Here is a 27,141-nt window from a genome sequence, read left to right as displayed (position 1 = left end):
ACTGGTTTCCGTTGTACCTCCTTTTACGAAGTCGAAGAAACGCAGGTCGCTTTTTCCTAATCTGGTGCCTCCCAGATATACTGGATTACACCCCGCCATAGACTTAATGAACATGCCTGTTGAAGATGATGGGAGCTGTAGTCTGTAATATCTGGACAGCATCTAATGCAGGAAGACTGGTATAGACACTGGCATAGACTCGGCCAGAGACCCTTGGCGCTCAACCGTGTTTTGAAAGCATCCCCGACGCTAAAGCCTGCTTCTGTGGGGATGGCGCTCTAGTTCAAGGAGGGGATTTTTATGTTCTTATGGAGGGAGCGCTCAAGAAGGAAAAGGCAGCCACGTGGTAAGAAAGAATCCCACCAACAGCCGTTGGCTGCCAGATATGATAGCTGCTAGAAATCAAATCTAATTATATTGGGCTCATGAATTGGTGGTCCTACAACATTCCAAGGCTTTCAGATTTACCTCTAGCCACAAATTACAACTGGTGCCGTTCAGGAGTCAAAACCAGGAGCATCAGAGGGCTGGTCCTAAGAAACCGGCTCCCGCCGTTGATCAGAAGCCGCACCGCCCTGGCCTCTGCCTGCTAAAGCAAAGGTCCAACACACTGTTGATCTTGCTGTTCGTCACCGAAGACAAATTCCTTGTATATATTTTATACTTGGTCATTAAAGTATTTTGTATTGTCTGCGGCTCTGTTAAGCCTGCACGCGTGAAGAAGGCAGCCCAGCCACATCAAGAACGTTTTAAAAAACCTTGAAAGATCATTTGCAAAAGATCCTGACACCAAGTCTAGGAGAATTGCCCTCGCTAGCCTTAGGAGGAAAATGTGTTATCTTGAATGAAACCCTTGTTGTTGTGCCTCAGATAATTGTTACAGGCAGTTGCATCGTATCAGCAGAAACAACAGGTCATGCTGAATAAGCAATGGAAATAGGCAGTTAAGGCTAAATCAGGTGCTTTTGGAATTTTGTAATACAGCATTTTTTAAATAGTTGGACAATATGGAGTCCTTGGTGCTCTCTGAGCTTGGTGGTTTGCTTGCAGACGTTTCATTACCCAACTAGGTAACGTCATTAGTGCTGGTGAGTGTGGGGTTTTGTTCCCCATTATATACAGCAGCTTGCCCTGCCAGTTTTGGTGGGGGTGCGGTTTTCTCCTTGGCAGTTCCTCAATTAGGGTATTGTTTTCTGCTTGTCTGGTGTTAATCCCTGCTTATCTGGGCGTCGGCTGCTGGAGAAGACGTTCTGGTCTTTCCATTTCCTCCTTAGCTTTTTTATTCTCTGTTTTGAATGGTGTGTAAGTATTGGACAACGTACAATTGTTTGGAAAGATGGTGATCATATAGCAGTAAATCATGGTTTCACAAATGTAATAAACACATTTTTTATGTAAAAGAGATGGAAGATTCTAGAAAAAGCAGAGAAAGAAAACTTCACCTTTATATCCCTCATCCTGAAATCTGAGGACATTGTTCAGAACAGGGAATAGAAAATGTGGTTTTCCTAGTTAAAACCCCCTTAAGGTTCAGCAATACTCGGATGTGCAGCACTTCTGAATCTTTATTAAAATACAGCAGCCCGTTGCAAACAAAATACAAGCCTCTCCAGTTTGCCAAAAAAAGGCAAACACGTGGATGTGCCCTAAAATTACACTTCATTTATGTTGCTGTTCCTGAATTTCTTTAACAAAGGGGTTTTCATGAAGACGTTGCTAGGCTGCAGACTTGGATGGCATAGGGAGCTTATGGCCTCACTTTGCATCTTGCTGAGCCCCAATGCTCAGAACCCTCTGCTACCACCTAGAACGGCTGGGCTGTCCCTCACCAAGAACCATTTGATGAGCTGAATATGAATCGGGGGCCCTTGGAAATTGCCATCACCAGTCAGGAACTGGGTAGCTTAACCTCTTAGCTCTCCGCTGGAGCAAAATATGGGGCAGGTTCCTCAGCAGACCACCAGGTGGCAGCGACGGATCATCGGAGACTGCTGGGCTGAGGCAACGGAGCTTCGCGAAGGCTTACGCAGCCGAACTAAAATAGCTGCTTTTCTCAGTTCTGCAATGCAATGGCCTATTTTGAAACTGTACCAAATGTCTCTCCACACTGAGGTAGCTCAGTGCGTGCGTACAAGCCAGACCCTCCTAGCAGGTGAGGTGGAAGTGAGGCAGTGCTGCGAGTGGCCCACACTGCCTTGGACAGGTGTGAACAAGAGTTCTCTCTGGGAACTACAGTCTCCTAAAGGAGATTCAAATTAACTTTGGGGAGATCCACCAGCCAAAGCTGTGCCCGTCCTCCTCCTCCTCTCCGTAAGTAGCACCCAGAACTGTTGATAAAGCTCGAGTCCCTACAGTTTCTCCCCGTCCAGAGCAACTGGAGGAATGCTCTTGCATCCAAGACGCAGGGTCAACTCAGGCTGTGTACCCTAATCCTTGCTGGTGGGTAAACAAAACGGTTCTAGTGAGGAAAGCTAAGCAGGAGACGCCAGGCAGAGAACTGGGTTTGTTCCACAAAGGGTGGGTCGCTCAGAGCAGCTCTGAACCAAAAGCCAAGGGGCCTCAAAAATGGTGCTTCCGGCACCGTTCCCTGCTCGGCCCACTTACAACCCACATCCAAACCGGGCTGGACGGATGATGCAGAAGCAAGGCTTCCCCCAGCGCCTCTCGGTTTGGAAAGGAAGCCTGACTTCATCCCGCTGCTCTGCTTCATGAACGGGTTTCAAACGGAGCTCAGGTGAGGCTCTTGCTCCTCCTTGTAGCGGGGCGATTGTGGAGGCGGGGGTTCTTCATCTCCTACGTCCTGTTTGTCTCTCTCTGCTTCAATCCAGCTCTGGGGGGAGATCATTTTCTTGGGCCCGTGGGGGTGAGGGCCAAGAATGGCTTCAATGTCATCGTAGTTGATGACTTCTTTCTCCAGGAGGGCGTCTGCCAGCTAGAGAGGAAGAAGTTGGCAGATGGTAAATATGCCTAAGTAAAAGCTTCTCCATTTGCCACAGGAGTGTAAAAATGGCCCCCGATAACAGGAAACAATTGGTCCCTGCAAGCACTCTGAAAACGCAGAGCTTTGGAGAAAGATTTTAGCCCCTTCGCCACTTTGGAATCTTCCAATGCTGGGTGTAGTCTAAGGCCATCTGCAAAATGTTTTGTGCCAAGGTAATCTGGCTCTAGAACATCCTTCTCCCCTCTGAAAGAGGCTGACCAAGGACTCCAGGTGAGGTACATCCACTTCCAGAAACAGTTGCCCAGAGCCAGAAATTACTCTGTCAGTGAGAAAACTGAAAGGTGGTAAACCTGCCACATTTTTTTTCTGAAAATACAACGTATCTGGAACATCATGAGCTGCCTTTACTTCTGCATGACCTACCTCCAGATATTCCAGAACCAAATCTCAGACCAGCCTGCTCTGGAAGAAAAACGGGATGTTCTAGAGACATATCACACCAACGTGAAATGTTTTGTGCACCCTTGGCAATCTCTTAGTTCTGGCGCTCCCCAGGTAAGTGATAACATGGGAGCAGTTGGAAAGACGCGGGACAGAATTCATCCTCTGACATACAGCTCTCTTCCCCTACCACAGATCCCGCTAGTCCAGAAAAGTTAAAAGGTGAGAACGTGCACCATGGACAGCATTGTACAACTAGATGTAAGCAGGAGAAGCTTCCTGCTCAAGAGAGTAGCTGGTCCATTAAAGAGTGCAGAAAGCCTCTCTGTTTCTTTGGCCTTTCGAGGCCTGGATAGCTTCCCAAATGGCTTTGGTTGGGAAAGGGGGCACCTTTCAAACCGTGTAGTCTTCAGGGTGCTGCAGCGAGGTCACCTTAGCAGAGGTCTGATTTCTTTGTTAGCTTTAAAGCAGGACTGTTAACATATATCTTTCTTTTAATGCAACACTTGCTCTGAGGTTCACTTTCGCCTCACAGGAGAAGCCAGAAGGGAGCAACTTGTTCACAGCTGGTGCTGAGCCCCACCTGCTGATCCTCTGCAGCTTTTCACCCTCCCCATGCCACTCAGCCCTCCAGAACTGTATTAGGGCCTTACCATCTTCAGTTTTTCCCGGTTATCCATCAGTAGTTTCTCCGTGTGCCTATAAGCTTGGGCTATCAGCATCTTCGCTTCCTAGAAAAGATACCAAATGGCAATGGGGGAAAGGATTGGAACAAACCCACTGACCACAACTCGCGCCCTTTCAGGGACAGCTCCCAGCCAGGAGAAGAGGTGGCTCAGAATTAAGTGTCCTGGCCCTGGTAGGACTGTGCCACTCAATAATCTTCCTGCCTGGGGAGCTGCAAAGGGGGAGGGGGTCTTGCTTCAGGAGCGCTGTGACGCGAAAGGAACCAACGCCCCATCTCCTCTGCAGCTTTGACTCCAAGGTGAAAACTTACGTGGTCCATCATTTGCTGCAGCCCTTGGCTGAAGGGGCGCCGTCCAATCCCCGGGCCACTTTCAGTCTCTGGGAAGGACAGATGGCCAACAGTGGGCATCATTCCATATTGTTTCACCATCGAATAGGCTATCCTAGTGACCTTCCTGAGGTCATCTTGGGCCCCTGGAGCAAGGGAGGGAGGATAAAAACAAAGGCAATACCAGAAACGTTTTAAAATGCTGCCAAATGGCTTTTTTACTTCATCAGAAGGGAGGCATTTTGAGAGAGTGGGGCACCCAGCTGCCCCATGGGAGGCCAAGGCAACCAGGTAGCTTCCTGCTCCTCTTCTGTGCAAGGCAGGCCTTCCTCACCTGTAGTCACTTTGTTAAAGGTGATGGCTTCTGCGACTCTGCCCCCCAGGGCCATGCATATCCGCTCAAAGAGCTGATCCTTGGTCAGCAGGTACTGGTCCTTTGGCAGGATCTGGGCAAAGCCCAGTGCAGCATTTGTGCGAGGAGCTATGGACACCTGTGGCAGGAAACGGGGGAGGAGGAGGAGCCATGAGCTGACCTGCCACGCTCGGCGAATCTAACCTCGCGGCAGAGCGCCAGCGTACCTTCATCACTGCTTCGGTGTGCTCCAGCATCCAGCCCACCAGGGCGTGGCCTGACTCGTGGAACGCCACCACCCTCCGCTCCTCCTGCGACAGGATCTTGCTTCTTTTGGCAGCTCCTACAAAGGGGTGGGGGGAAAAGCTCTGTTTTCCAGGTTGTTCCTAACATCACAAAGAGGGAGAACCTTTGCCTCTTTCCTTCAAGCTCTCAAAAAACCTCTTGCAGGCCTTGAGACATGAGGCGGCCAAGGAAGCAGGGAACGACACTTGCTTGAAGGAAGGTTAGAAGTGGATCGCTGGCCATCAACGCAAGTCCACAATCTCACACCTGAGACTTACAGATCCATTTCTAGTTTTAACTGCCATTAACTCTGCCTCACAGAAAGATATCCTTGCAGCAAAGACACATCCATGCGTAAAAGCAATGCCTGCAGTTAGAACCATACAAGGTTCTTTTCCCAAAAGAGCCGGCTGTTTAGGTGAGAATGTTTCCCACCAGAAGACCTCTGCCAGCGTTGCTCTGCAACTCATCCTCTACAAATTCCAGCAAGCGTGGGTACTCTAGGCCAGCAGCTCTGGAGGACCCCCAACTCAGAAAAGGCTAAGCTAGGGTCTGCATCCATCAGAAAATCCTTACTGCAACAAAAATGCAAACGAAGAACCGCCCAATCTTTGCCAGCAGTCTGGAAGCTTGTACCCATTCAACTGTGTTTAGAGAACTCCTGTCAAGGCCAAGGCACGTCGTGCATGTTTTTCTCCAAGCGTGACGTACCAGAGATGATTGTCACGTCTGATAGCCTCGTGGTCCACGTCTGATCCTAAATCAACCAGGACTGGGACCCCACATGCTTTGCTTGGCCGATGGCCTCTTAGAGGGCCTGCTCAGGTGAAACCAGCTCTTCCTGCAGAGCTCTCCTCACGTGCCTAGGCTGAAGAACACTAACACTCCCCCCCCCACCAGAAAGCAAGCCTTACCTGCAATTACTCTCTCCACAGCGCACTCAAAATTGAATGTGTCGATGGATTTATGACCCTCTCTCGCAGCATGCAGAGCAGCCTCGTTACAGATGTTGGCAATGTCAGCTCCTGCGGAGAGAAAGCCACAACTCTTGCTTGGCTTCTAGAGCAGCGTCTCTCAACCTCGGGAACTTTGAGATGGGTGGACTTCATGGCTGGCTGGGGAATTCTGGGAGTTGAAGCCCACCCATCTCAAAGTTCCCGAGGTTGAGAGATGCTGTTCTAGAGGGTCAAACAGTTGGAAGACAGCTGGGCACTCTTAAGTCAAGATAGGATCCTCAGTGGGGCAACCCACATTGTCCAGCATACCACGTTAGAAGAGGAGACCCAAAGGGCAAGCAGTGAGACCAACGAGGGAGAGCGAAGTGTCAGCTCCACTCCTCACTTGCCAGCCCAACGCGGAAGGAAGTGCCGGGCAGCCAATCACCTCTTGAGTTGCAGGCGGTCCTCTTCTCCTGGCCATCCGACCAGCTAAGTTTCAGCCAATGTTTCTTTGGCTGCAGCCTTCCCTGTCTGTGCAATAGTGGCTATACCGCCTCCTCTTGCTGGATCTGACCTTGAATGTGAATCTATTCACTGCTCCACTAAGAGTTTCATCTCTCATCTCTAACATTCAAAAACCTTCAACCCGGGCTGTGTTCTATTATATGACAGATATTCGGGAGGTCTCGGGATTTACACAAGCTCCTTACCCTTGGGGGCTCTGATCAATCACCTTTTTAGGGAGCAATATTTTTCATCATTTTTCTGCAAGTAAAGGCACTGGTAGCTGGACAAAGTGGGGAAAATGTAGCTGACATACTGGTTCATTTTCCTGTTGTTGTGCAAGGTAATAAAACATTTTTATTTAACATCTGGCAGAATTTACGGTAGAGAAACCCTGCAGAGAATGGGTTCTGGAATTCTTTCCAACTTCTTTACTGTTGATCCCCGTAGATGGCATCAGTATTTTATTCTACATAATGAAGTAATGTATTTGGGGGGGGGGTGTCTGTGTCTGTTGTCGTGTGGATGTGTGAACTGGGAAGTCCAGGGGAGGCTGTATAAGATTTGCTCTTATCGTGTGACTGGGATGGGGCTTAGAAAGAGGCAGCCAGCAACTGTGTGAGCCGCTGCTCAATGGCCCCCCTTCCCACAGGGATGCAGGCAGGAGGAGAGTTTCTGCCATGTTTTCCTCTGGAGCCCCCAGCTGAATCCAGCCCGCTTCTCCCCTGCCCCATGAACTTTGGTCCTGTTCAGTTTTTGGAGGGTTCTCCTGCGATTGGACAGACAGACAGGCAGTTCCCAGTACCTTTACAGAATTTCTTTCCAAGATTTTATGATGTTGGAAAGAATCAAAACGATTTTTAAAGGCCCTTGTGCCTCATTTACAAGGACGTAACTCTGGGAATGCGGTTGTTTTTCATCCCTTATTTCCATTACGGCTCACTTTTTCTCAGGAACGGAGGGCCGTGCGCAGGCTTTCCCTTTGAACTGAGAACGGTGACCAGTTCAAAAACACTTGAGGGGCTTCCCAAGTGGGAATCTGTATCTGGGTCTCCCCCATCCCGGTCCAACATTCTAGCCTCTACAGCTGACAGATTTAATAGGATCTTTACAGTGCAGCTAACACAACATCACCCCTTTTATCCCCCACTGCCCTTGGAAGATATTTATTATCTTCCCCACTTCCTCAGTCCTTTTATTTGGTTTTCTCTATTTAATCCTCATTCAACGCTAGCATCCAGGAATTCTCTTCTAAAAGCTTTTCCATCAACCGTGGCATTTTGTTTGATTTAAAAAACTTAGAGAATAAAAAGTTCGGCAGAAGAAAAGAAAACCAAGCGTGCTGGAGTGGGAATTCGGAAGTGGGCTGGAAGGAGGCTTCTGCAAATGAGAAACAGGCTTTTCAAGGAGGGAGCAGACAGCCCGGGCTGCTGATTGTGCTGTTTAAGCAGGATTCCAGCCACAAGCCAGGCCTGGCTGCCCTCCCAGAGGTGCTCCACCGGGACAGCAAGGAGTTAATCAGGCCCAACCCCAGGGTGCTCCTGGGAGGGGAGCTGGGAAAACCTGGCTCGGCATGGCCCTGGGGCTCCTCCGATGCTGACTACACAGTTTGCTGGGGAAGAGGAGGAACATCTGTTCCGAGTTGGTGTGTGTGGGTGGAGTGGACAGAGGCAAAGTGGCAGCAGCTACGGGGTGGGGGCTGGGGGCGAGAGGGAATGCACGGCGGGGACTCTGCTCCCTCTGCACAAACAGGAAACTGGGATCAAGAGCCCAGTTTTAAGTTTAAAGTGGAAGGGCTCCAGAAGCAGGTGAGTCTCCTTTCTTCCCCCTTCGTTCAACCCTGGCTACCACACTGCTACAACCGTGAAACCTTCTTCTTTCCCATTCCCTGCACGGACTTCTGAAAGCTAAACTGGAGAACGGAGTCTGCTGCTCCTGCCCCACAGAAACTGGAGCCACGCATGCAGGGCAAGCCCAGCAGATGTGGCTTCAGCCCCCTTTGGCTCAGGGGGATGGGGCCTGGAGAAGCTGGAGCTCGCTGCTGACACGTACCACTGAAGCCTGGGGTGAGCTCGGCCAACCGCTGGGAGTAGTAGCTGCTAGGCTGGGACAGCTTCAGGCCCTTCAAGTGGTGCTCGAAGATCTCCCTCCTCTCCTGCAAAGAAGAGAGCAGAAGTGTTTGGGACCTGAAGGCACACACAAGCGGGACAGGCGGGCAGGTGGGGCTGCCAGATTTTCCAGAAGGGGTGGGACTCCGTCAGCAATTGGGGAAAGGAGGGCAGACCCTCAGCCATTCAAAGGGCCATGTACAGGCTCTGCAGCGTCTCGGCCTGGGCACGGCTGACCTTAAGAGCCGGGGCCTAAGCGCTCCAGGAGCCTGTCTTGGCCCTGACTGCACCAGGCAGCCCTCGCTGCTCCACGGCAGGATGTCTGCAGAAGGAGTGGGCGCTCAGCCAAAGATGCCTGATCTTGGACGAGACTTTCCGAGGCGCAGCCACCAAGCCTCGGCCTCGACAGCCCAGCCGTGACTTCATTCAACAGGGAACGAGCGAAGCAAGGTGACTGCCGAGATGGCCGGCCGGCCCCTCTTTTCCCCAACGGTCGTGGCTCTCATCGGTCCACTTTCACCCCAAAGCCTTTTCACCCTCACACCACTTGCACCAAGACAGGGAATCCAGACTCTCAAACGCTCCCCATCCTTCTACGCATGAATGAAAGGAAGGAAATGGCGGGGGGGGGGGCGGCAGACCAGGTTGGCCCTGTGCCAGAAAGTGACTCATTTGGCTGGTTACAATGGCCTTGATTAGAGCGTCAGGCTCAGCTGCCAGGATTTCCTGCTCCTTCTTCCTTCGGGGCAGCTGCGCAGCTCACGCTCCTGGTGCCAGATCAGATCAGGCATTTGAGGAATTTTATGCCAAAACAGAGAGCAGCCAGGACAGGGCAGCTTGGCCAGAAAAAGGAAAAGTAGATGCTGCTATTCTTGAAACAGAGGAGCCTGTTTCTGCCCCAAAGAAGCCACTGTGGAGAGAGAGAGACGTGCAGTTGGGGTCCTCTCTACATGGGGGTACGCCAGTGCCCTGAGTTCAGCACTCATCCGCTGGAGAGCAGAGACGGCTCCAACTCTCTTTGCAGACCCAGCTTCCTCGGCTGGAGGACACAAGCAGCAAACTTGTTTAAGCTCTGTGCTTTATCTGTTTTTAAACAGACATCTGGATCACATGGATCCAGACTGAATGACAACAACAAAAGTAGGGCAATCGAGGCAAAAGTCAGCCCATGCAGTTGGAGATCTTAGATTCAAGAACCTGGGTGTGCACATCTGCATCGACCTACCAGCCTTCCTCACGGCTGCCCTCTTAGAGGGCTGAGACCAACTGATCTATGATCATACCTGCAGAGTGGGCAGATCGATAAAGATGTGGCGATCCAGCCTCCCAGGTCTCATGAGGGCATTATCCAGGATATCCGCTCGGTTGGTGGATGCCAGCACAATGACGTGATCCGTGGTCCCCATACCTGCGGAAGAGAAAAACTGGAACCAAAGAAACAACTGGGATGGGCAAAAGATGCAGAGATGCCCTTCTCTGGGCAATGGGCACAGCTGCAAGCCATGCGTGCAAGGGCAATCCAGTGTGGTATGCTGGGCCACTGTAAGAGGAGAGAAGCTAGGGAGGAAGGTGCTCATAAAACTTCGTGGGGAAAAAATCCCGAGTCACACAATTATAAATCTGCCAGGCTCTGAACTGTCTCTTTAAACCACTTGCTGCGTTCTTGAAAATACGACTCAGACATGGGGTATGACTGGAAAAACGCCACCCAGTCTTTGCAGGCAGCTCCAACTGTAAAGATGCTGGCCCCTTCTGGATCCCGCATACTTAGCCCACAACTTCCCCAACCATCTAGCATCAGCCAGCATTTTGGGCCACAGTTTGCCAGAAGCCTGCCACTTTTAAATGGAAGGTCCGGCTCCTTCCAATTCATGCAAAACAGCCCTGTAAACTCTTTCCGCTTCTTGAAACAAACATGGCGACAGAACAATGTTGGTACTGCAGCCAGAAGGAACTTGTCTTTGCCACTTTGCTCAACACCAGCCCAGCTGAGGACTTCTCCTCTCAGGGTGCCGGAGAGGCAAACCCCAAAGAAACTACCATCCAGTTTCTCACTTCACTTTGCAGCATAATAAGCAAGGAAAAGGAGCAGCAGCAGCAGCTGGGAGCCCCTTGAATGAAGCTGATCCACACAGCACTACTGTCTTCCAATGGCCACAAATCCACGGATGTAAGCCTGTGGGACTTAACTCTGCAGGCCAAGCCTTTACAATTCCAAGACCTGACACCAATCTTCAAACTACAGTTTTTAGTTTCTGTGCAGAAGTGTTAGTCCTCAGCACATGCTGGCTAAACATACACAATGCCTCCAACATAATTTCTTCCTTCCAGGCGCCCTATCCTTTTGTTCTCCTCCAGATACGCACCAGATTGTCAATGCCTGGAACTGGACACAGTACTCCAAGTGGGTCTGGCCAATAAGAAGAGTGTGGAATGATGAGGACTTTTTTTTTTTTTTTTTATCATGACCGTACAACTCTTCTTGATGAAGAACTGGTCAACTAGCTTTATAATCATCTAATGGTCCAGCCCATATTTTGTCACCTTCTCTGTCAGGAAAGGTGGATGCCAAATATAATCAAGGAGACAGCGATGTAAGAGGGCTACCTGCTTGCCTGCATTTGTCTGGAAAAACGGGCTTCCCGACCATCACAAGGTTTGCTATCTGGGATGCCTGGCTCTTAGAAAAGGCACTAACGTTTCAAAGCAAGGTTCAAATGTAAGGCAGAAGGAGCCACAGAAGCTTGAGGAACAGAGACTGGCCAAACATACTCGGAGCAGGGAACCAGAGAGTGGACTGAGCGCTCACACGCCAGCGTCTGAACTTGACCCATTCTCAGTCAGTCTAAGCAGCAATCCTTCTAAAAGCAGAGAGATTCGTTTGCTTACAGCTCTATAAACCAGGCAATGCTGCTGCATCGATCCAGAAGACCAGACAGACAGTGGCTGGCTCTGCCGCCTCTAACGTGTATCGGGCAGGACTTTTGCTTAATTCAAGCAAAGCTGCTTCTGTGGAGGCCTCCCCCTCTATCGGTCACTGGCTGGAGGGCAGGCTGGCCATCTTCCCCACACTACTATGTGCCTCCCTTCTCTGAAGTGACTTAGTCTTTATATTTTTTTAGATTTTAGATTTAATTCCACCTTTGTTATTTTTTTATAAATAACTCAAGGAGGCGAACAAACCATACAAACCCTAACCCTAGCTCCTTCCTCCTCCTATTTTCCCCACAACAACCCCGTGAGGTGAGTTGGGCTGAGACCGAGCGACTGGCCCAGAATCCCCCAGCTGGCCTTCGTGCTGCAGGCGGGATTTCAAAAGAATCCCCAGAAAACACGGAGAGCCTCCTTCCTGCCCGAGCCTGGGAACTGTCCTGGCTGAAGCACTGAGGAAGAGAATTAGAGCAGGAGGAACTCCTTGAACTGCTCTGCTTCCCTGGGAGAGGCATGAATTGCCCATCTTGGATGGCACGTTTCACTGTCATCTCCGTGGCCGGCAGTGTCAAGCGCAGCCTTCGTCTTCCCTTCTTGCCGACAAACAGAAACTCATCAAAGGAGACGGAGCAGAGAAAAACATCAAATCTGACAATTAAGGGAAGCCCAGACCTCCAGATCTAAGGAAACAGGCAGCAGCTTAGGAAAATGATCCAGAAATGGGGCGGGGAGGGAAGAGGCATATTTGAGGCTCAATGCCATAGTCAGGAGAGGGGAAGAGCTCTCCTTCTTGGGAGGGAAGAAAAGACCCTGGACTTCAAACACTTTGCCATGAAAAACTGACCGTCCATTTCTACCAGCAGCTGGTTCAGAGTTTGCTCCTCTTCTGTGTTGGAGAAGCCAGACATGTTTGTCGAACGCCTCTTCCCCACCGCGTCTATTTCGTCTATATAGACAATGCATGGGGCACAAGCTCGGGCTTCTTTGAAGAGACTCCGCACCCGGGCAGCGCCAAGACCTACAGATAGGCAAAGTGGGAGTTACTCTCAGTGCTGGCCAAGGGATTCCCTCGGTTGCATCGAAGGAAGGGAAACTTGGCCCTCAAGCTTCTGCTCCTGTTGGATAGGGACCGTGACAACGCTCAGCCCAGCAAAGTCACAGGCTGCTGTGTGCATTTGTAGCAGGGCCGGTTTCTGCCAGGTGCCAGCAGAGAGCAAAGGAGCACCAAGGAGGCCACTGGAGCCCAGGAAGCGTGGCTAGCAGAAGTTCCAGTGCTTCCTCTGGGGTCTGGGAAGCCCCTCGAGAGAAGTGTTCTCTACAGAGCCACCCAACCCCCGGAAAGACCTTGGGGCCCCAGCACAAGCTTTCTACGGTCAGAGGTGGTGGAGGATCAGTAAGAGGGAAGCATGTAGGAAGGAGCAGCAGCAGCAGCGGATCAGTAACAGGTCTTTGTGGGAAAGCTTTGCGGTTCCCGAACAGCAAAGTGCTCTTTCCCTGCAGAACAAGATACTTGAAAAATCGCTTTCAGGAGAGACTCAGTAGCAACTCACTGAATTTTCTCACTGAATGTTTCTAAGAAATATTCAAGTCTTCGGATCAGTTGTAGGGAGGATGCTCCAGAAAGAAATCTCCCCAGAGGTGCACAAGCCTTGCCACCCGCCCCACTGCCCCACCCCAAGGAGATGCCTGGAAACTGGCTGAAGCCCCCCTCTGGCGGGCCAGGAGCCTCCAGCCAACTTCTGCTCTGCATCAAGAGCCAGAGACCTCTGGAAAGCCTCTCCTTCCCCCAGGTGGCTCCAAGACACCCTCAGACTCACCACCGATCACCTCCACAAACTCGGAGCCAGCCATCGCCAGGAACGGCACTTGTGCCTCCGTAGCCACTGCTTTGGCCAACAAGGTCTTGCCACAGCCCGGTGGCCCAAGCAAGAGGGCACCTCTGGGCACTTTGGCACCCAGCTGCAGATAGCGCTCCGGACTCTAGAATCAAAAGAAAGGGATGGAGCAGAGAACGCCAGAGGAACAAGGGGCCGTTCTCAAAGGTCCTCTTTCCCACACATGCAGCAGGGGGCGAAAAACATTTTGTAGCCCCTCCTACAGACTCCTTTGTCTGAACGTGTCTTGGGAGGAACACTTCTCAGTTCTTGGAAACCCGGGGAAAAGGCCTTGCCACATTCCTAGATGAGGCAAAAATTGGTCTGCAGCTTCCCCTAAGGATCCCGTCTTTGGCCTGTCCATTTTCCAAGGAAAGTTATGGTTTTTACCTTCAGATAATCCACAAATTCCTTGACTTCTGTCTTGGCTTCGTGCATGCCTGCAACATCCTTGAAACTGATACCTTTCCCTGATTTGCCATCCACAATTGTGAAGCGAGCCCTTTTCAGCTGGTTCTGCCAGGGAGGGGGAGAAGAAAGCAAGCTCTAATGCCTGAATCTGTTGTGGCGCTCCGTGGGAAGGAAAGTTCAGATACTGACCGCAAGAAATATGGGGCGCATGGCACAGCCCGCGTGTCACCCTCCCCAGGGCAAAGTCTTGCTTCTCACTTGGATTCTACTTCCTGCTCTCAGTCACAAGGGCTGGGGCTGTGTTGACTCAGCTGCTGCCTTGACTGAGGTCTGATTGGCCGCGAGCAAGCCATGGGGAACCCTCTAAGCGCTGCAACTATGCTCCAGCTAAACACGTGCCTAGCAATCAAATACAGAGATGCCCATCTACGCTTTGGAAGGCCTGATGGTGATGCACCTGAGCGTAAGCAAGCTTTGAAGCAGAACGTGCAGCTCCCAGACCTGCCTCCTTGAAGGGTTCTGTGATTGGGGGCAGTGGAACAGCCCAGAAAACGGCAGGCGTCACGTTCTCACCATCCCCGAGCCAGAGTGACGGACAAAATAACAATTCACCTAACCAGCCACAACACAGATTATTATCCTCTGCCGAGCTGATCTTTCAGCTCTACTCTCAGATGGGCTTGGACAAAATGTGCAGGAAATGTAGCTCTCGAGAGGAAGGGAAGCCAGGCTTGTGAGCTTCTGCAGCCGAAGTCAGAGGAGAGGCTGGAAACAGTTTTTTCCCTCTGCCCCCCACCCCCCCGCCCAAGGCGGTCTCTAGGTTTTAGGGGAGAACTTCCACATCCCTGGAGGTGCTGACTGGGGAGCCTGGGTTGGAGGCACAGTCCCAAAATCTTTGAAGGGGCACGCAGTTGGGGAAGGCTGGATTCTGAGCGCTTCCCCATGCCAGGCGAAGATCAGCCGTCTCTCCTTAGCTGAGCGAGTGCAGGGGTCTGCCCAGCACAGATTAGCAGGCGTGTGACTGCTGGCGGGGGGAAAGGGGGCGGCTTATAGCAGTTTACAGTCCTAAAGCTTAGGTAAGAGTTGTGGCCAAGACCTGCTGCCGGGGCAGGCTGCTGGCAATGCAGAGACCAGAGAAGCTTATGCCCAGCTGAATTTATTAATAAGCCGCATGCTATGCTGCCATGCCCCAAGTAGAGGTCTGCAGACTTGTTCCAGCGAGGGCAGCGGCCCTGACAGCTCCTGGAGCTCAGCTTTCCCACCGGAGAGGGGAAAGGGGCTCCCTTTTTGCACACGCCCCTGTACAGGAGGTAGAACAGCATGCAATCACAGCAGGCGACAGGCAGGATGCAGGAAGATGGAGCCCTGGACCGGCCAGTCTCTGTCCACCCCCAACCTGGGCGATGTCAACCCACCCCAAACAGCGAGGCTACTTACGAAGGCACTGAAGGCGCCTTCCCTTCCTGATGTGCCAGCCAGCCGAAATATGTACCACAGAATGCCAACGCTCACCACAGTCATTCCCAAGGTGTAGAGGGCACTGCCAAGACAGGAGCACACGAGGGTCAGGCCTTAGCAGCTAGAGACAGGTCTGCATTTGGGGAGCCAGAAGTATAGTAATTTGGAACAGCTTAAAGAAACTGGCTTTCTTAAAAAATAAAACAAACAGAGTATGCTTTTTTGGTGACTGTAAATGCTTAGGGTGCATGTTCACTTTAGACCGCCAAGAGAGGAAAGACAGGTCCCATACAACTTTGGTTTGGTGGGCAAGACTTAAAGGAGAACCTAAGCCAGCGCGCTGCAACAGAGTGATGCTGCACGTCTGTGTTGTTCCACAGGAGCCTCTGGCGACCTGGCCAAGAGGCAGAGTTTGCTGCCAGAACTGGACCACCAGGCCACTCCCAGGTAGCAGGCCTTACAGCTAGCAAGGGAGGTGCCATCTGATGGAGACCGCTCACTGGTCAGAGGAGAACATGGAGAAAGGATGTTGGAGGGGCAAGAGATTGCCAAAAACTCCTCCAGAGCCTCCTCCTTCAGACCCAGCCTAAACCATGCCACTACAGCCCACTTCTGCCTCACAAAAGCTTTCACTGCTTCCTCTGAAAGCAACACAGAGCCTTGGAATGTCCTTTTACTGTTAGCATTAGAGAACCCAGTCAGCCTTGAAGGACAAAATTCTTCCCTTCAAACTCCAAAAGTCCCTTTTGGCCAGCTTTAACACGTGCAGAAGCATGCAGCAGCAGCAGCAGCCTAGGGCTTTTCGAAGAGGTTACCTGCTCTATGGAAGACTCTTAGATTGACCATTCTCCCACAGTAGAAACTTTTAACCTCTGCAGAACTGGGCTTCTGCAGGACAAAATCTGTACACTTGATGCGATGACCTGCCTTATGCTGACATGTGGGCCTTTCCTAAATCAAAGCAAATACCGCCAGAGAGGCTCGTTCATGCCTCAATGCACTGTCTCTGCTGAGCTCACCACTCTGTGATCATTAAGTCCATTAAGCCACCGGTGCACTGGGAAATTTGGCTGTTGGTCGTTTCCCCAAGAAACTCCTTTGCTCAGAGGCCTTAGGCTGGGCTCTGGCTGCCCACATCTGCAGCCTCCTATGGAAATTAGGCTCTCTGTTATGCAGCTGTGCGATTAAGCTGTGAGCCAGACATTCCAGGCCAGAACTTGTCCTAGACCCCCATCTTCAGGACAGGCCATTTGTGCTGGCTGCCCAGTTCAGCACGCCCACTCAACCCCTCCGGGCTACTGTGCACCTCATGATCAAAATGCAGACATGGTGGACCCCAGAGGTTGCCACAGTGGTGGCAGTTCAAGTCCTCCTTCCTAAACTCTTCGTACTTTCCAAAGAAGCTGCTGCGCCGGTAAGAGACGGGGATTCGGTCATTCAAGTCGATGTTCAGCTCCTCCTCAGCTGCTCGCAGTTTCTCCTCGAACTTGTCAATGTTAGCCACCTTCATTATGTAGGTCAAGCTTAGTTTCTGTAAGACACAAAGAGGAGCAATGTTCCTGTGGGAAAGAACAGCCTTCAGCAGGGAAAGGGAGGGGTGGGCTATGCACGCAGAGCTGCCATCTGCCAGGAACTGGTGGGAGGGGCAATTCTGTGGAGGAAGAAAGCAGCCAGACAAGGCAGGAAGGGCTCCTCGAGTTGCACGACCTCCCAACCTGCCAACTTCCTGGCCTACTTGAAACCTGGGCCAAAATGTGCTTCCCTGAGATTCAGAAGAACAAGCCGAAACCCTCAATCGGCAGGACTCTTTTTTAGGGAGGGGGTCCCTTCCAAACTATAATCAGATGTATTCAAGATCCCAGGAGGCAAAACTAATCAGCTGAAATATAACACCACGGATTATTTCAGTATTGCATGGTTTCCACACGCAGCCCCAATTTTGGGGCTACTGACTTCAGTGGACTAAAAGCTATGGAGGGAAATTACACCGAGGTCGGGTACAGTGTGAAGCAAGTGGTATGTATGGCAGCGGTGGTGGTGGGGGAATAATACTTAACTGCACATTTTGCCTCCAAACCTCTCAGAATCTGAAATCCACTCCTATCAAGACTAATGGTTTTTCCCAATGGCCCAGAACATTCAAGGGGGAAACTGCCCAGTTGATGGCATGCCACGGTTGAAGGTTAGGTTACAGGGGAATCCTCCTATACCACCTTGCCTGTGCCCGCAGACGGGATGGGAAGGCCCTTCTCCTCTCCACGAGATGGGTGAGAAAGCAGAAGAGCCTCTTTTTTTGCAGTTACAGCTAAACATCCCTTGAGGAATTCTCACGCAAGAGGCTGTTCGCTCCCTCCCTTTGTAAGCAGCTAGCCGCAGGTGAAAACTATTTCACTAAGTCAACGGATGATCTGCCATCTACTTAAATTTCAATGAATTATACTATTTTTATTGCATTATTTGCTAATAGTTACTATGGAGGGGAGGTGGAAGCTATAACTCAGTTTTTTTTCAGACTAAATTCCCAGAGCCCTTGATGGAGAGGCGAAGTTCTAATGATAAAAAATTGGCTGCATTTGAGTGAACTCTTTTTTTCTTGTCCTTAGTCTCTCATGGACCCCCATCAGGTTTGAAAACATCTGCTATAAGTGAACAGGAAAATGGAAAAGTGGGATATAAATGATTCCTTAAAAAAACCCAGGGGCTAAAGCGATCCAGAACAACTACAAGCAATCTTTTGCTTATCCAAATATTAATATACTATATTCTTGGTATCTGGAGTTTTCCCACTGGTTAACTCCTGAACTCAAAATTATCTAGATCAGTTCATATTTAAGCTCAAATATTCTATTGTAAGAGTTTGACCAAATGGCATCAGCTGCGTTCCATCTAGGAGGGCCTTGCAAGTGATCAAGTAACAGACATTCATCTGCTGACTTCTTTCATTCTTCACATCACCTAATGAAATTATTCAGAAAAATAGGAACAATTCATAAAATGGGGTGGGGGAGAGGAGGACTTAGCTATGACTGAAAAATTTTTGCTCCTGATTTAAAAGCTCAGGGGTCACAGTGGAAGTTTCCAACGTCCTGAGGACTGGCCTTGCTGAAATGGACACTCACAGGCCATCCAAAGACGATCGCTCCTGGATGCAAGTAGATTTCCACGATTTCGCTCTCTGGCACCACCTGCACGCTCTGGACTTCCCCCTTTGCCAGCAGCTCATTCACAAAGTCATTCCAGGAGATGTTGCCCGCACTGGTGGTCAGTGAGTTCAGCAGGCTCATGATGACAGCAATGAGGAAGAGAATCCTCAGGCGCTCACGATACATCTGGTCTTCCCTCTCCCGGCGTCTCTTTTCCTCTGGAGAGAGGAAACGTAAGAGCACATCAAGATGAACATTACAACAAGCTGATTATGCCTCAGGCCACAGTCTGCCTCCCTGGTCTGTTTTTTGTTCCACATTTCAGCCTTCCTCGGAAAACAAAGCCAGGCTAGAAAACTAGCATCTGGTTTGCAGAACAGGGTTGTGTTTCAGCCCTTGTTGCAGGGGCTGAATGAAGAGAGGCCAGCAGCGGGGCTGGCCAGCTGGGTGGCAGGCCAGGCCTGCTTAGGCCAGGCCAATGGCTTGGGAGCAAAAGATGTTATGGAGCTACCTAGCTGGGATTTCAAGCCGAGTCCTCAGCAGGCAAGGGAGCCTCGTGTTAGCCAGCAAATATTTAGTCAGGCAAAAGTAGACAGAAGGAAAAGATGACGAGGCAGTGTATTTATCTTAGAAACCGCTCAGGCTAGAAGAGCACGGCTGCCTTCTGCAACACACGTGAACCAGTGGACAAGCTGCCCTCTCCAAGGCGAAGGCTGCAGACAGTCCAGCTTTGCACCAACTCCTGCACCTTCCATAACCTTCCCTGGCATTACAGGGAAGGAACTTCTCTGTCCTGTGAACCTAGCTCCTACAGCTTCCAAACCATGGCTTAGCACTACCGGTGAAGCTGCTGAACGTGGCATGATTTTGGCAGTCTAAAAACCTAATAAATGCATACATAAACAAACAGGCCACACTGGCTTCTAACCACCTATGCTGAAAACTGGGCTTAGCATTACCATGACCTCAGCCCATCCACACGTGTGCTATGCTTGGAAGTGGACTGGAACCCCATGAATTATGGAAGGAAACAGGCTTCACAGGAATGGCATCAGACAGCTTGCAGTCTCAGCCTCCTTCCACACTGTAGACAGCAGGGTCCTTCTCTTCAGCACGTCAAGCCTTTTTTCCGAGTCACACTTGAGAACCGTCTGCCACTTTGGGGCCCACGTCTGCTCATTTTCAGGACCGTTTAGCAAGCCCCAGAAGTCTCTCTTTGTCAAACACCTCAGAATTAAAAGGTGAGATAGCTCTCCTTCCAGAAAAAAGGCCCACGGTGCTTTTCAAGCACTCTCCACAGTTCAGACTCCCCAGTACATGGCTGCATTCTGGTCAGGAGATCTATCTGCGGTGCTTCAGATTTACAAACGAATCTGTTAACAGAGGCACCTGTCAGCAAGCTTAACCTGTTAAACTGAGCACCCCACAAGAGCGACGGGGCAGAGGTGCAGCCTGATCCCGTCCTGACGACATGCAGAGGCTGGCGCTGCATTTTGCAACTAGTTCTGTCCCCAGTTTCTGCAGGAAAAGGAGCACGGGAACGAAGGGCAGCTGCAGCAGTGGTTCTCAAGCGAGCCCCACTACGCCTGCCTTTCGCCTGCAACGCAACTGGCCGGTCTTCCGTTCCCAGCTGCCTGAGCCAATTCACCCCCCCAGCTCCCCCCAAGATGGCCCAGGGATGGAAAGCAGAGCTGGCAAAGACACACGCAGACGATCCAGAAGCTTCATGAGGGAGAAAGCGACATGGCCCAGCAGGAATCTCTTATGAAGGCGGTCCCTGACGCCAGAAGTAGGTCTCCTCTAGAGGCAGGAAGGTGACAGCCCCTCCCTTGAAAAGTCTGTTGTCCGAGGCCCAGTTTCTGGCTAAAAAGGAGGCTGGAGCAGCAGCCAAACTCCCTAGTTGTTTTCAGGAACTCCCAAGACAAAACGCTCCCAATGCCGCCTGACCAGAGATTCCAGGGGACTTAATAGCTTGCACCGTTTTAAACCACAAGCAGACTTGCAAAGCCCTTTCATCCTGCGCTCTGTCTCAGACGGCTGGCACCTCCTCTAAAGAGGCCACAGGAGGCTCAGGGAACAAGGCAGTCCGCTGCTGACGGCCTCTTTGGACAGCTGCCCTTGCAGCCTGGCGGGGGCTCAGGGCTCACACTCTCCGCCCGGTAAAACTGTCTGGCCCGATCAGAGGAATCTCCCCCCAGCAGTCAAGGCAGATGTTGCCCCTATGTTCTTTGCTCAGAGTAAGCCCCCTCCCCATTACTGGGGGTCTCCCTCAAAAGCAAGCCAGAACCCGGGGGTTGCTGTGGGAAAGTTCAGAGAAGCCGACTGGCCAGCTGGGTTCGCACGCAATGCTGGTCTCTAATACAGTGCTTTGGTTTGCACGGGGACCAGTCACTGGGGTTTCTAAAGCCCAGCTTATTATTTAGCCTGCGGTATATTACTCAGTGAGCCGGTGTGGTGTTGCGGTTAAGGCTGGAGCCTGGGAGGCTCTGAATTCTAGTCCCGTCTTAGGCGCGAAGCCAGCTGGGAGACCCTGGGCCTGTCCCTCGCTCTCAGCCCCAGGAAGCAGGCAAGGGCAAACCGCTTCTGAAAATCTTGCCAAGAAAACTGCAGGGGCTCGTCCAGGCAGTCACCAGGAGCCAACAGTGACTTGAAGGCGCCCTTCACCAAAAGTTTACTCAACACAAACCAGGCTCACGTAGCTTGACTCTATCAGTAAAACTGCAGGAGAGTGAGAGAAACCGCCTTTCTCTGCTCTGCTTTTGGTCTTGTGCTACCTCTGTTGCCACTGGTTACGCAGAGCCTCTGGCACCAAGTTTTATCAGCCGGAAACGGCCATCACGCCTCTCCAACGCCCTAGATAGTCCGTAACTACGTCGGCTTCTGGCTGGAAGACCCCCTTGCAGGCAGCCTCGGCAGGGAAGTGATCTGCCATTAACTCCCTCCCTCCCCCCCCGCCTAAAAGCTTGCAAGAGTTGCAGTGACCAGGCTCCAGAATGCCTTTTAAGTAATTCCTGCTCAGGTGATCTTTCTCCCCAAGACACAGAGGAGGATTCCACCTCCCCTCGCAAGGAGGCAGAACAGTCGACATAAGCCAGTGAGACTCGAGGCTTGTTCTCTGAAGATATTCCCTGGGGCCCTTCAGACACCCTGAAGCCCCAGGTCCCGCAAGGAGCGCTTACAAAAGCCACTGTCCTTGCCAAAGAGGCTCAGTTGAGAGAGAGGTCCCAGCTGCCAGACCCTCCACTCTTTCTTTGAATCAGCCACGTACCATTTTAAACTGGGACCGCATGGGAAGAGAGCTGCCTCTCCCACTACGGGCAAATACACAGAAGTTACAGCAAGAACGTTTCCAACTAACCACCAGTTGCTGATTTCATTTGAATCCTTCTGTTTTTCCCAGGGGACGTATAAGCTGACTTAATGGATCGGAGAGACCCAGAGTCACCTTCTGTTCTTGAGTGGCGCTTCTGGCCCACCCTCTTTCAGGCACGCTCTTTCCAGTCTGTAAAACCCAAATAGCAGTAACTGCCTCCTGGGGATTACGTCAGAGCAATGTTTCTCAGCCTTGGCAACTTTAAGATGTGTGGGCTGGCTGGGGAATTCTGGGAGTTGAAGTCCACACATTTTAAAGTTGCCAAGGTTGAGAAACGCTGTGTTAGAGGAACTCAAGAAAAAGGATCAAGGGTTTTACATGGATCGTATTGTCCGCGTATGACAAAGAGTGGCTAGAAGGCTAATTCTTATGGAGGGAACTGTGAGCCACCCTCCACTCCCTGGTACCGTCTCAAGGGGCCAGAACAGCACGCCTCGTGGCCAAGAGACAATTGCAGTGTCTCAGTATGGCTACGGTGCACATGATGAGCGGCAAATCTCCTCCCCACCTCTGAGAAAAGCAAACCTGCCTCCCTACCGGGGAGCTCGCTACTGTTATAGGCACCTCCTTGCCTATCAAGGAAGGGTTTTCAAATGGACCCCAAACAAAATGGCCACACAGACCTCAACGCTTCAGGCCGCAGGGGAGACCATGCCATAAAGGGCTGACCTTATCAGGAACCAGGCTTGTAGCCTGCTGTTTTGCCCTCTTGGTGCACACAGTGTTTGAGATAAAAGATGTGAGCACCTATGCCTGGTCTGTATCAAGATGTACGCAGATATAAATCTTTAAAACAAAATAGTCTAATAAGATCCTGAATAAGCATACGGGTAGCTCTTTACAACAGAAACATCTAGCAAGGCTATTCTTTCCCTGTAAACAATTTTAAGACTGATGTATTAAAAAATTAAAAAGAATGAGATGCAGGTATTCCCAGCTCCAGCAGAATAGCCAGCTCCTTTTCCCCCACCCAGGGCACAGCTCCCTTATGGCAGCGTGGCTTAGCGGTCGTTTGTCGTACAGTACTTGCAGGGTCACCAAAACTAAACGCGCGCAGGCAAGAAGGCACAACCGGTTGTCTAGGAGAAAGGTGTGAAGCCCCTTATAAAATTAAGCTGGGGGCATAAAACAGCCATGAGTGCAAAAGGTTTTTTTAAATCCAAGAACATGATGTCAATTTAACATTCATATGTTAATACTTGAAATACATGTAGGTTTGTTCATCTAGGAGAACTCAGCAAAGCCAGACAAGAAAACAGGAATGCTTCTGGGCATACCCTGCAGATCAGATCCAACTTGTTCGGAGAAAATTAATTCAAGCCTTTCTTTTAAGATGCAGAAAAATCTGAACTGGACGGGAGGCTAACCAGTTTGACAGAAAAGAGAAGATGAACGTGCTCCACCAAACAGATAAATCCCTTACAAAGCTTCCCCCTCGTCCAGCCCATAAAGCCATTCTGTTGGGGGCTTCATAGCAAAACACTATATACGTCGGAACTCACCCTCATCTTCCTTCGGGGGTTTCCCTTTGGGCTTTCCATCGCTTCTGCCACTGTGATGAGAAGCAGAAGTAGAGAAGTAGCAGCAGGTGCCGCCAGTAATCAAACCCGCAGTCACGGCGAGGCATCTCTGATCTGTTTCGCACAAAGAAGAGCCACAAGTGCAGAGCTGCTCAGCCTCCATTCCAGAGCAAGCGGAGCTCTCGTCGTTTCAGGCCCAAGGGCACGGGCTTGGCTTGACTTTTAGCACCCCGGGGAGGAGACGGGACCGCAGCCTCCGCCTGCTCTGCTAGGAGACCGGCTTGCCAGGCGGCTCTCTAAGCCTCACCTGGTGGGACCCGTTCCGTTTGGCCGGGGAGGCGGCAGAAGGGGAAGGCCAAATTCAAGCTGGTGGTGGAAGACCGCCAGCTTGAGAATCTCCAGGGAGCTCCTCCTTCCCCGGAGCCGTTTCAGAGCATCCTCCGCATGAGCTGCTCCTTCAAGGACTGTTTGGGTGGGGGGCGGGGGGAGAAGAGCTCCTCTGCTCAGGGCCCACCTGGGCCGGGATGCCGATCTTCTGCGCCGGATCCAAGCCCGGAGAGGCGCCCGGGCACTTTAAACCGTGTTATGAAACGGGGGGGGCGGCGGCGGCGGCTCTGAGCAGCCTGGTTTACGAACTGCGCCGCCGGAGCTGCTTTCTGGATCCCCTTCTCACCGCGGGTTAGCCCTGCGCCCTGCGCGCCGCGCACAGGCCCAGCATCGCGGAGGGAGGAGCGATCTGAAAACGTCCAAGCGGCCGAGGGAACGCGGGCAGGCCCCGGCCCGCTCTCCTATCTAACCCGGCGGCAGGCCCGGGCGGCTCGCGGTTCCCGCGACACGGACGGGGAGCGGCGGCCCGCCAGCGCCGCGCCGCGCCGCGCCGCGCCGGGCGAGCCGAGCCGAGCCGAGCCGAAGGGCGCCCGCCGGGAAGGGGCTTCCGCGCCGCCCGGCGACGCCTCCTACTCACCCAGCAGCCGCCGCAGCTGGACCGCGGCCCACGCCGCCCGCGCCGCCGGCCCTCTCGCGGGCGCTCGGGACAGGAGGGGCTGCAAGGCAGAGCGGGGGTCAGCGGGCGCCCGCAGCCCGCGGGCACCGCCCGGCTCGGGCCTCCCGGGCCGGCCCTGCCCACCCCCGCGCCCGCCGGCCCGCCGCGTACCTGAAGGTCATCGCCTCGGCTGCGCCCCGCGGGGGCCCGGGGCCAGCGGCGGGCCAGAGCCCCCCGGGCGCCGGCCGGCGGGGGAGCCCCGGGCCGCAGGGCGCCGCGGCCTCCCCGCCGCAGCAGCAGCAGCAGCAGCGAGGCGGCGCCCGTCATCCCCGGGCAGGCAGGCCGCGCGGCGAGGCGGCGGCGGCGGTGACGGAGGAGGCGCCGGCCATCTAGGAAGCGGGCAGCCCGTTCTCAAGATGGCTGCTGCCGCCCTGCCGGGAGGCCCCGTGCCACCGGGGGGCGGGGGAGGCCCCGCCCCTCGCGCTCCATCCGTCGCGGTCCCCAGCCCTTAGGGGCGGGGCTTCAGCCGCCGCCCCGCCCCTCGCCTAGCCGGGACCCATGGGCCGTGTGGTGCCGCGGCTCCCCGCGGCCCCGTCCGGGAACCGGGGCCTTTGTCGCCCCGCAGTCCCCCGCCCGTCTGCAGCGGAGCGAGCGAGGATGGGCCGGGTCTCGGCGGCCCCCCGCCCGTGGCCCCGGGAAAGCGGGCTTCCTGGCGGGCACGGCTCGCGCGGCCGGCGCGAAGGGAGAGCCGGGGCGCCGCTTTCCCGGGTGCCGCGCTCGCCTCCCGCTTCCTGTCCTGCTCCCGCCCCGCCCCCGCCCCCCGCCGGTAGATCAGGCTGCGGGTAACAGAACCGAGGCCAGCAGGACGCGCGGGCGGGAGGGAGCGACGGGCGCGCCCGGCGTCCCGCGCTCAGGCGGAGCTCGGGGCCGCCGCCGCCGCCCCGCCGGGCCGGAGCGAAACCGGCCGAGCGCTCGGCCGCCACGAGGCGCTCCCCTGCACGTGCGCCGCTGCCGTCGTGCGACGTCGCGGTTGCAGAAGCGGGAGCGTCCCGGCGGGGAGTCTGGGGCGACTCAGCGGCCGAAGCGAAGGTGGGACGCAGAACGAAGAGTCTGTCACGGAAAGCGGAGCCAAGTAGGGAGTGGGAGAACTCAGCGCCCCGGCAGTATCTGTCTGTGTATGTATGTTCGCTTGTTTTCTGGCTCCAGAAGTGGGTGCGGTGGCCTTCCAGTTTGCATGTGGACCCGGCAGGGTTACTGAAAGGGTGTTCCCTTCACCCAGAGACTCTTTCTGAGTTTGCACACACCTTTAATCCCTGTGGGCTCCCTTCATAAAAAGGCATGGGGAGTCAAGTTGCAGAAGTCAGTTTACTCAGCTGGATAAGCAGGAGATACTTAATAGTTGAGCAACAAAGAGAAAAATGATTTGGTATGGCATGACTAGAAAGCAAAGTTAGTTTAGGCAAAAATAATGCTAAAGCTGTAACATTTTGTTTGAAGACCAGATTTGTAATGCTTGAGAGGCTTTCACAATTTCACTGTCAAAAATATCACTGCTCTTCCCTAAATAAATGGTTCCATCCTCTGGAGACCACGTAGCAACAATTTCCAAACAACAACAGACTTGCAAAATTCTTCCTTGTGCTGTTCGTATCTCAACAATCATCTTTGTGACAGACACACCCAGGATGTTAACTGGTTTCCTCCGGGACCCGTGTGAGTAAACTTTCTGATCGAATGAAGAGCCTGCTGAATAACCTATGTGCCAGTTTAGATAACTGGTTTTTAACTGACAAGCAGCTTGATGTATAGGCATAAAATTCGGCTAGATAGCTTTGTTGACAGAGGTGACTGGGACTGTTCTGAAGAGTACGGTAATGGGTGTCCTCTGAAAGAACTCACAGGGTACTTCACATGAATGTCCTCATGCTATATATATCTTCTCTATAGGCAGTCCTTTTCAATTACTTTTATTTTCAAATAATTAGGGTTAACATTGTAGCTACATTTGAATTTCCAATTTGTGATTATAAAATTGTGTGAAAAACACTTTTATTACCACAAGGGTCCATCAAAACGCATGGGGGTACTTGTTTCCCCAGACTCACTCTGGCATGTTACCTATGGGAGTTAAGGGGCAGCAAGAAAATTCTTTTGAAAGTGAGTTTGGAGGAAGTTGGCTGGGAGAAAAAAAATCTGTCAGTTGCATTAAGATAGTATTTCGTATGATGAAATACTGCAAATGTCTGCCTTGAATGTAGCTTCATATGCTGGAACATTGAAGCATGCAAAATTATAAAAAGATACTCATCTCGGAAACGTCTGGTGCAGAGTAAAACACAGTCAGCTTGGTTCTCTCATAATGCCTTTTACCTTGCTGTGGATGATCCTTATGATGGATTATTAGAGTTACAGGCCTCTCCATTTTGGCTCTGAAAATAAAGTTTAATTGCAGCCATTCAGAGTTAATATGTAATTGCATGCATTATCTTCTACTCTGTGGACATATGAAATGTAACCTTGAAAAAAGGTGATTTCATGCAGTGTCCTTTGAGTGGTAATAAAGCTTTCTTTGGGAACACATCCAATGTTCAGCCATCACAGATAGAGCCGTACTCTATCTATGACATCAGTGGGGGATTTTGGTAGCATTTTTTCAGGTTATTTTGCTGCTGCTGGAGGACATTAATAGAAATAAATAAATAATTGCGATGGCTCATGCAAATGAATTCATAAATGGGCTATGTGGCATAGGACTCATTCCTTTACTTCAAGGAATCATTTTTTAAAGCTCCTGAATTGTGTCTCGGCCATGAAATAGGAGAATTTCAATTTCTAGGGCAGCCCCTATATTCTCCACAATTGCTC

At 52.1% G+C, this 27,141-nt stretch overlaps 1 protein-coding gene across 1 annotated transcript; it reads right to left on the bottom strand.

Annotated features, from left to right (window-relative positions):
• Positions 1 to 1,547: 1,547 nt before the first annotated feature.
• Positions 1,548 to 24,726, bottom strand: SPG7 (SPG7 matrix AAA peptidase subunit, paraplegin). Its single transcript, XM_088136259.1, has 17 exons — positions 24,448 to 24,726; positions 24,259 to 24,337; positions 23,277 to 23,408; positions 18,378 to 18,619; positions 16,650 to 16,789; positions 15,238 to 15,340; positions 13,780 to 13,905; positions 13,333 to 13,495; positions 12,360 to 12,533; positions 9,868 to 9,992; positions 8,529 to 8,631; positions 5,949 to 6,059; positions 4,977 to 5,092; positions 4,732 to 4,888; positions 4,380 to 4,543; positions 4,036 to 4,113; positions 1,548 to 2,932 (listed from the first exon to the last, which is right to left on the bottom strand). Exons 1-17 carry the CDS (start codon positions 24,601 to 24,603, stop codon positions 2,720 to 2,722), a joined length of 2,382 nt encoding a protein of 793 aa, XP_087992385.1. The 5' UTR covers positions 24,604 to 24,726; the 3' UTR covers positions 1,548 to 2,719.
• Positions 24,727 to 27,141: the final 2,415 nt, after the last annotated feature.

The sequence above is a fragment of the Python bivittatus genome, unplaced genomic scaffold, assembly GCF_059951505.1.
Source record: "Python bivittatus isolate LINGU-HERP-01145 unplaced genomic scaffold, Pbiv_v1 ctg000190_np1212, whole genome shotgun sequence".
Taxonomy (NCBI): domain Eukaryota; kingdom Metazoa; phylum Chordata; class Lepidosauria; order Squamata; family Pythonidae; genus Python; species Python bivittatus.
Note: the sequence above shows the minus strand (reverse complement) of the source record. Positions and strands in the feature narration are given on the sequence as shown.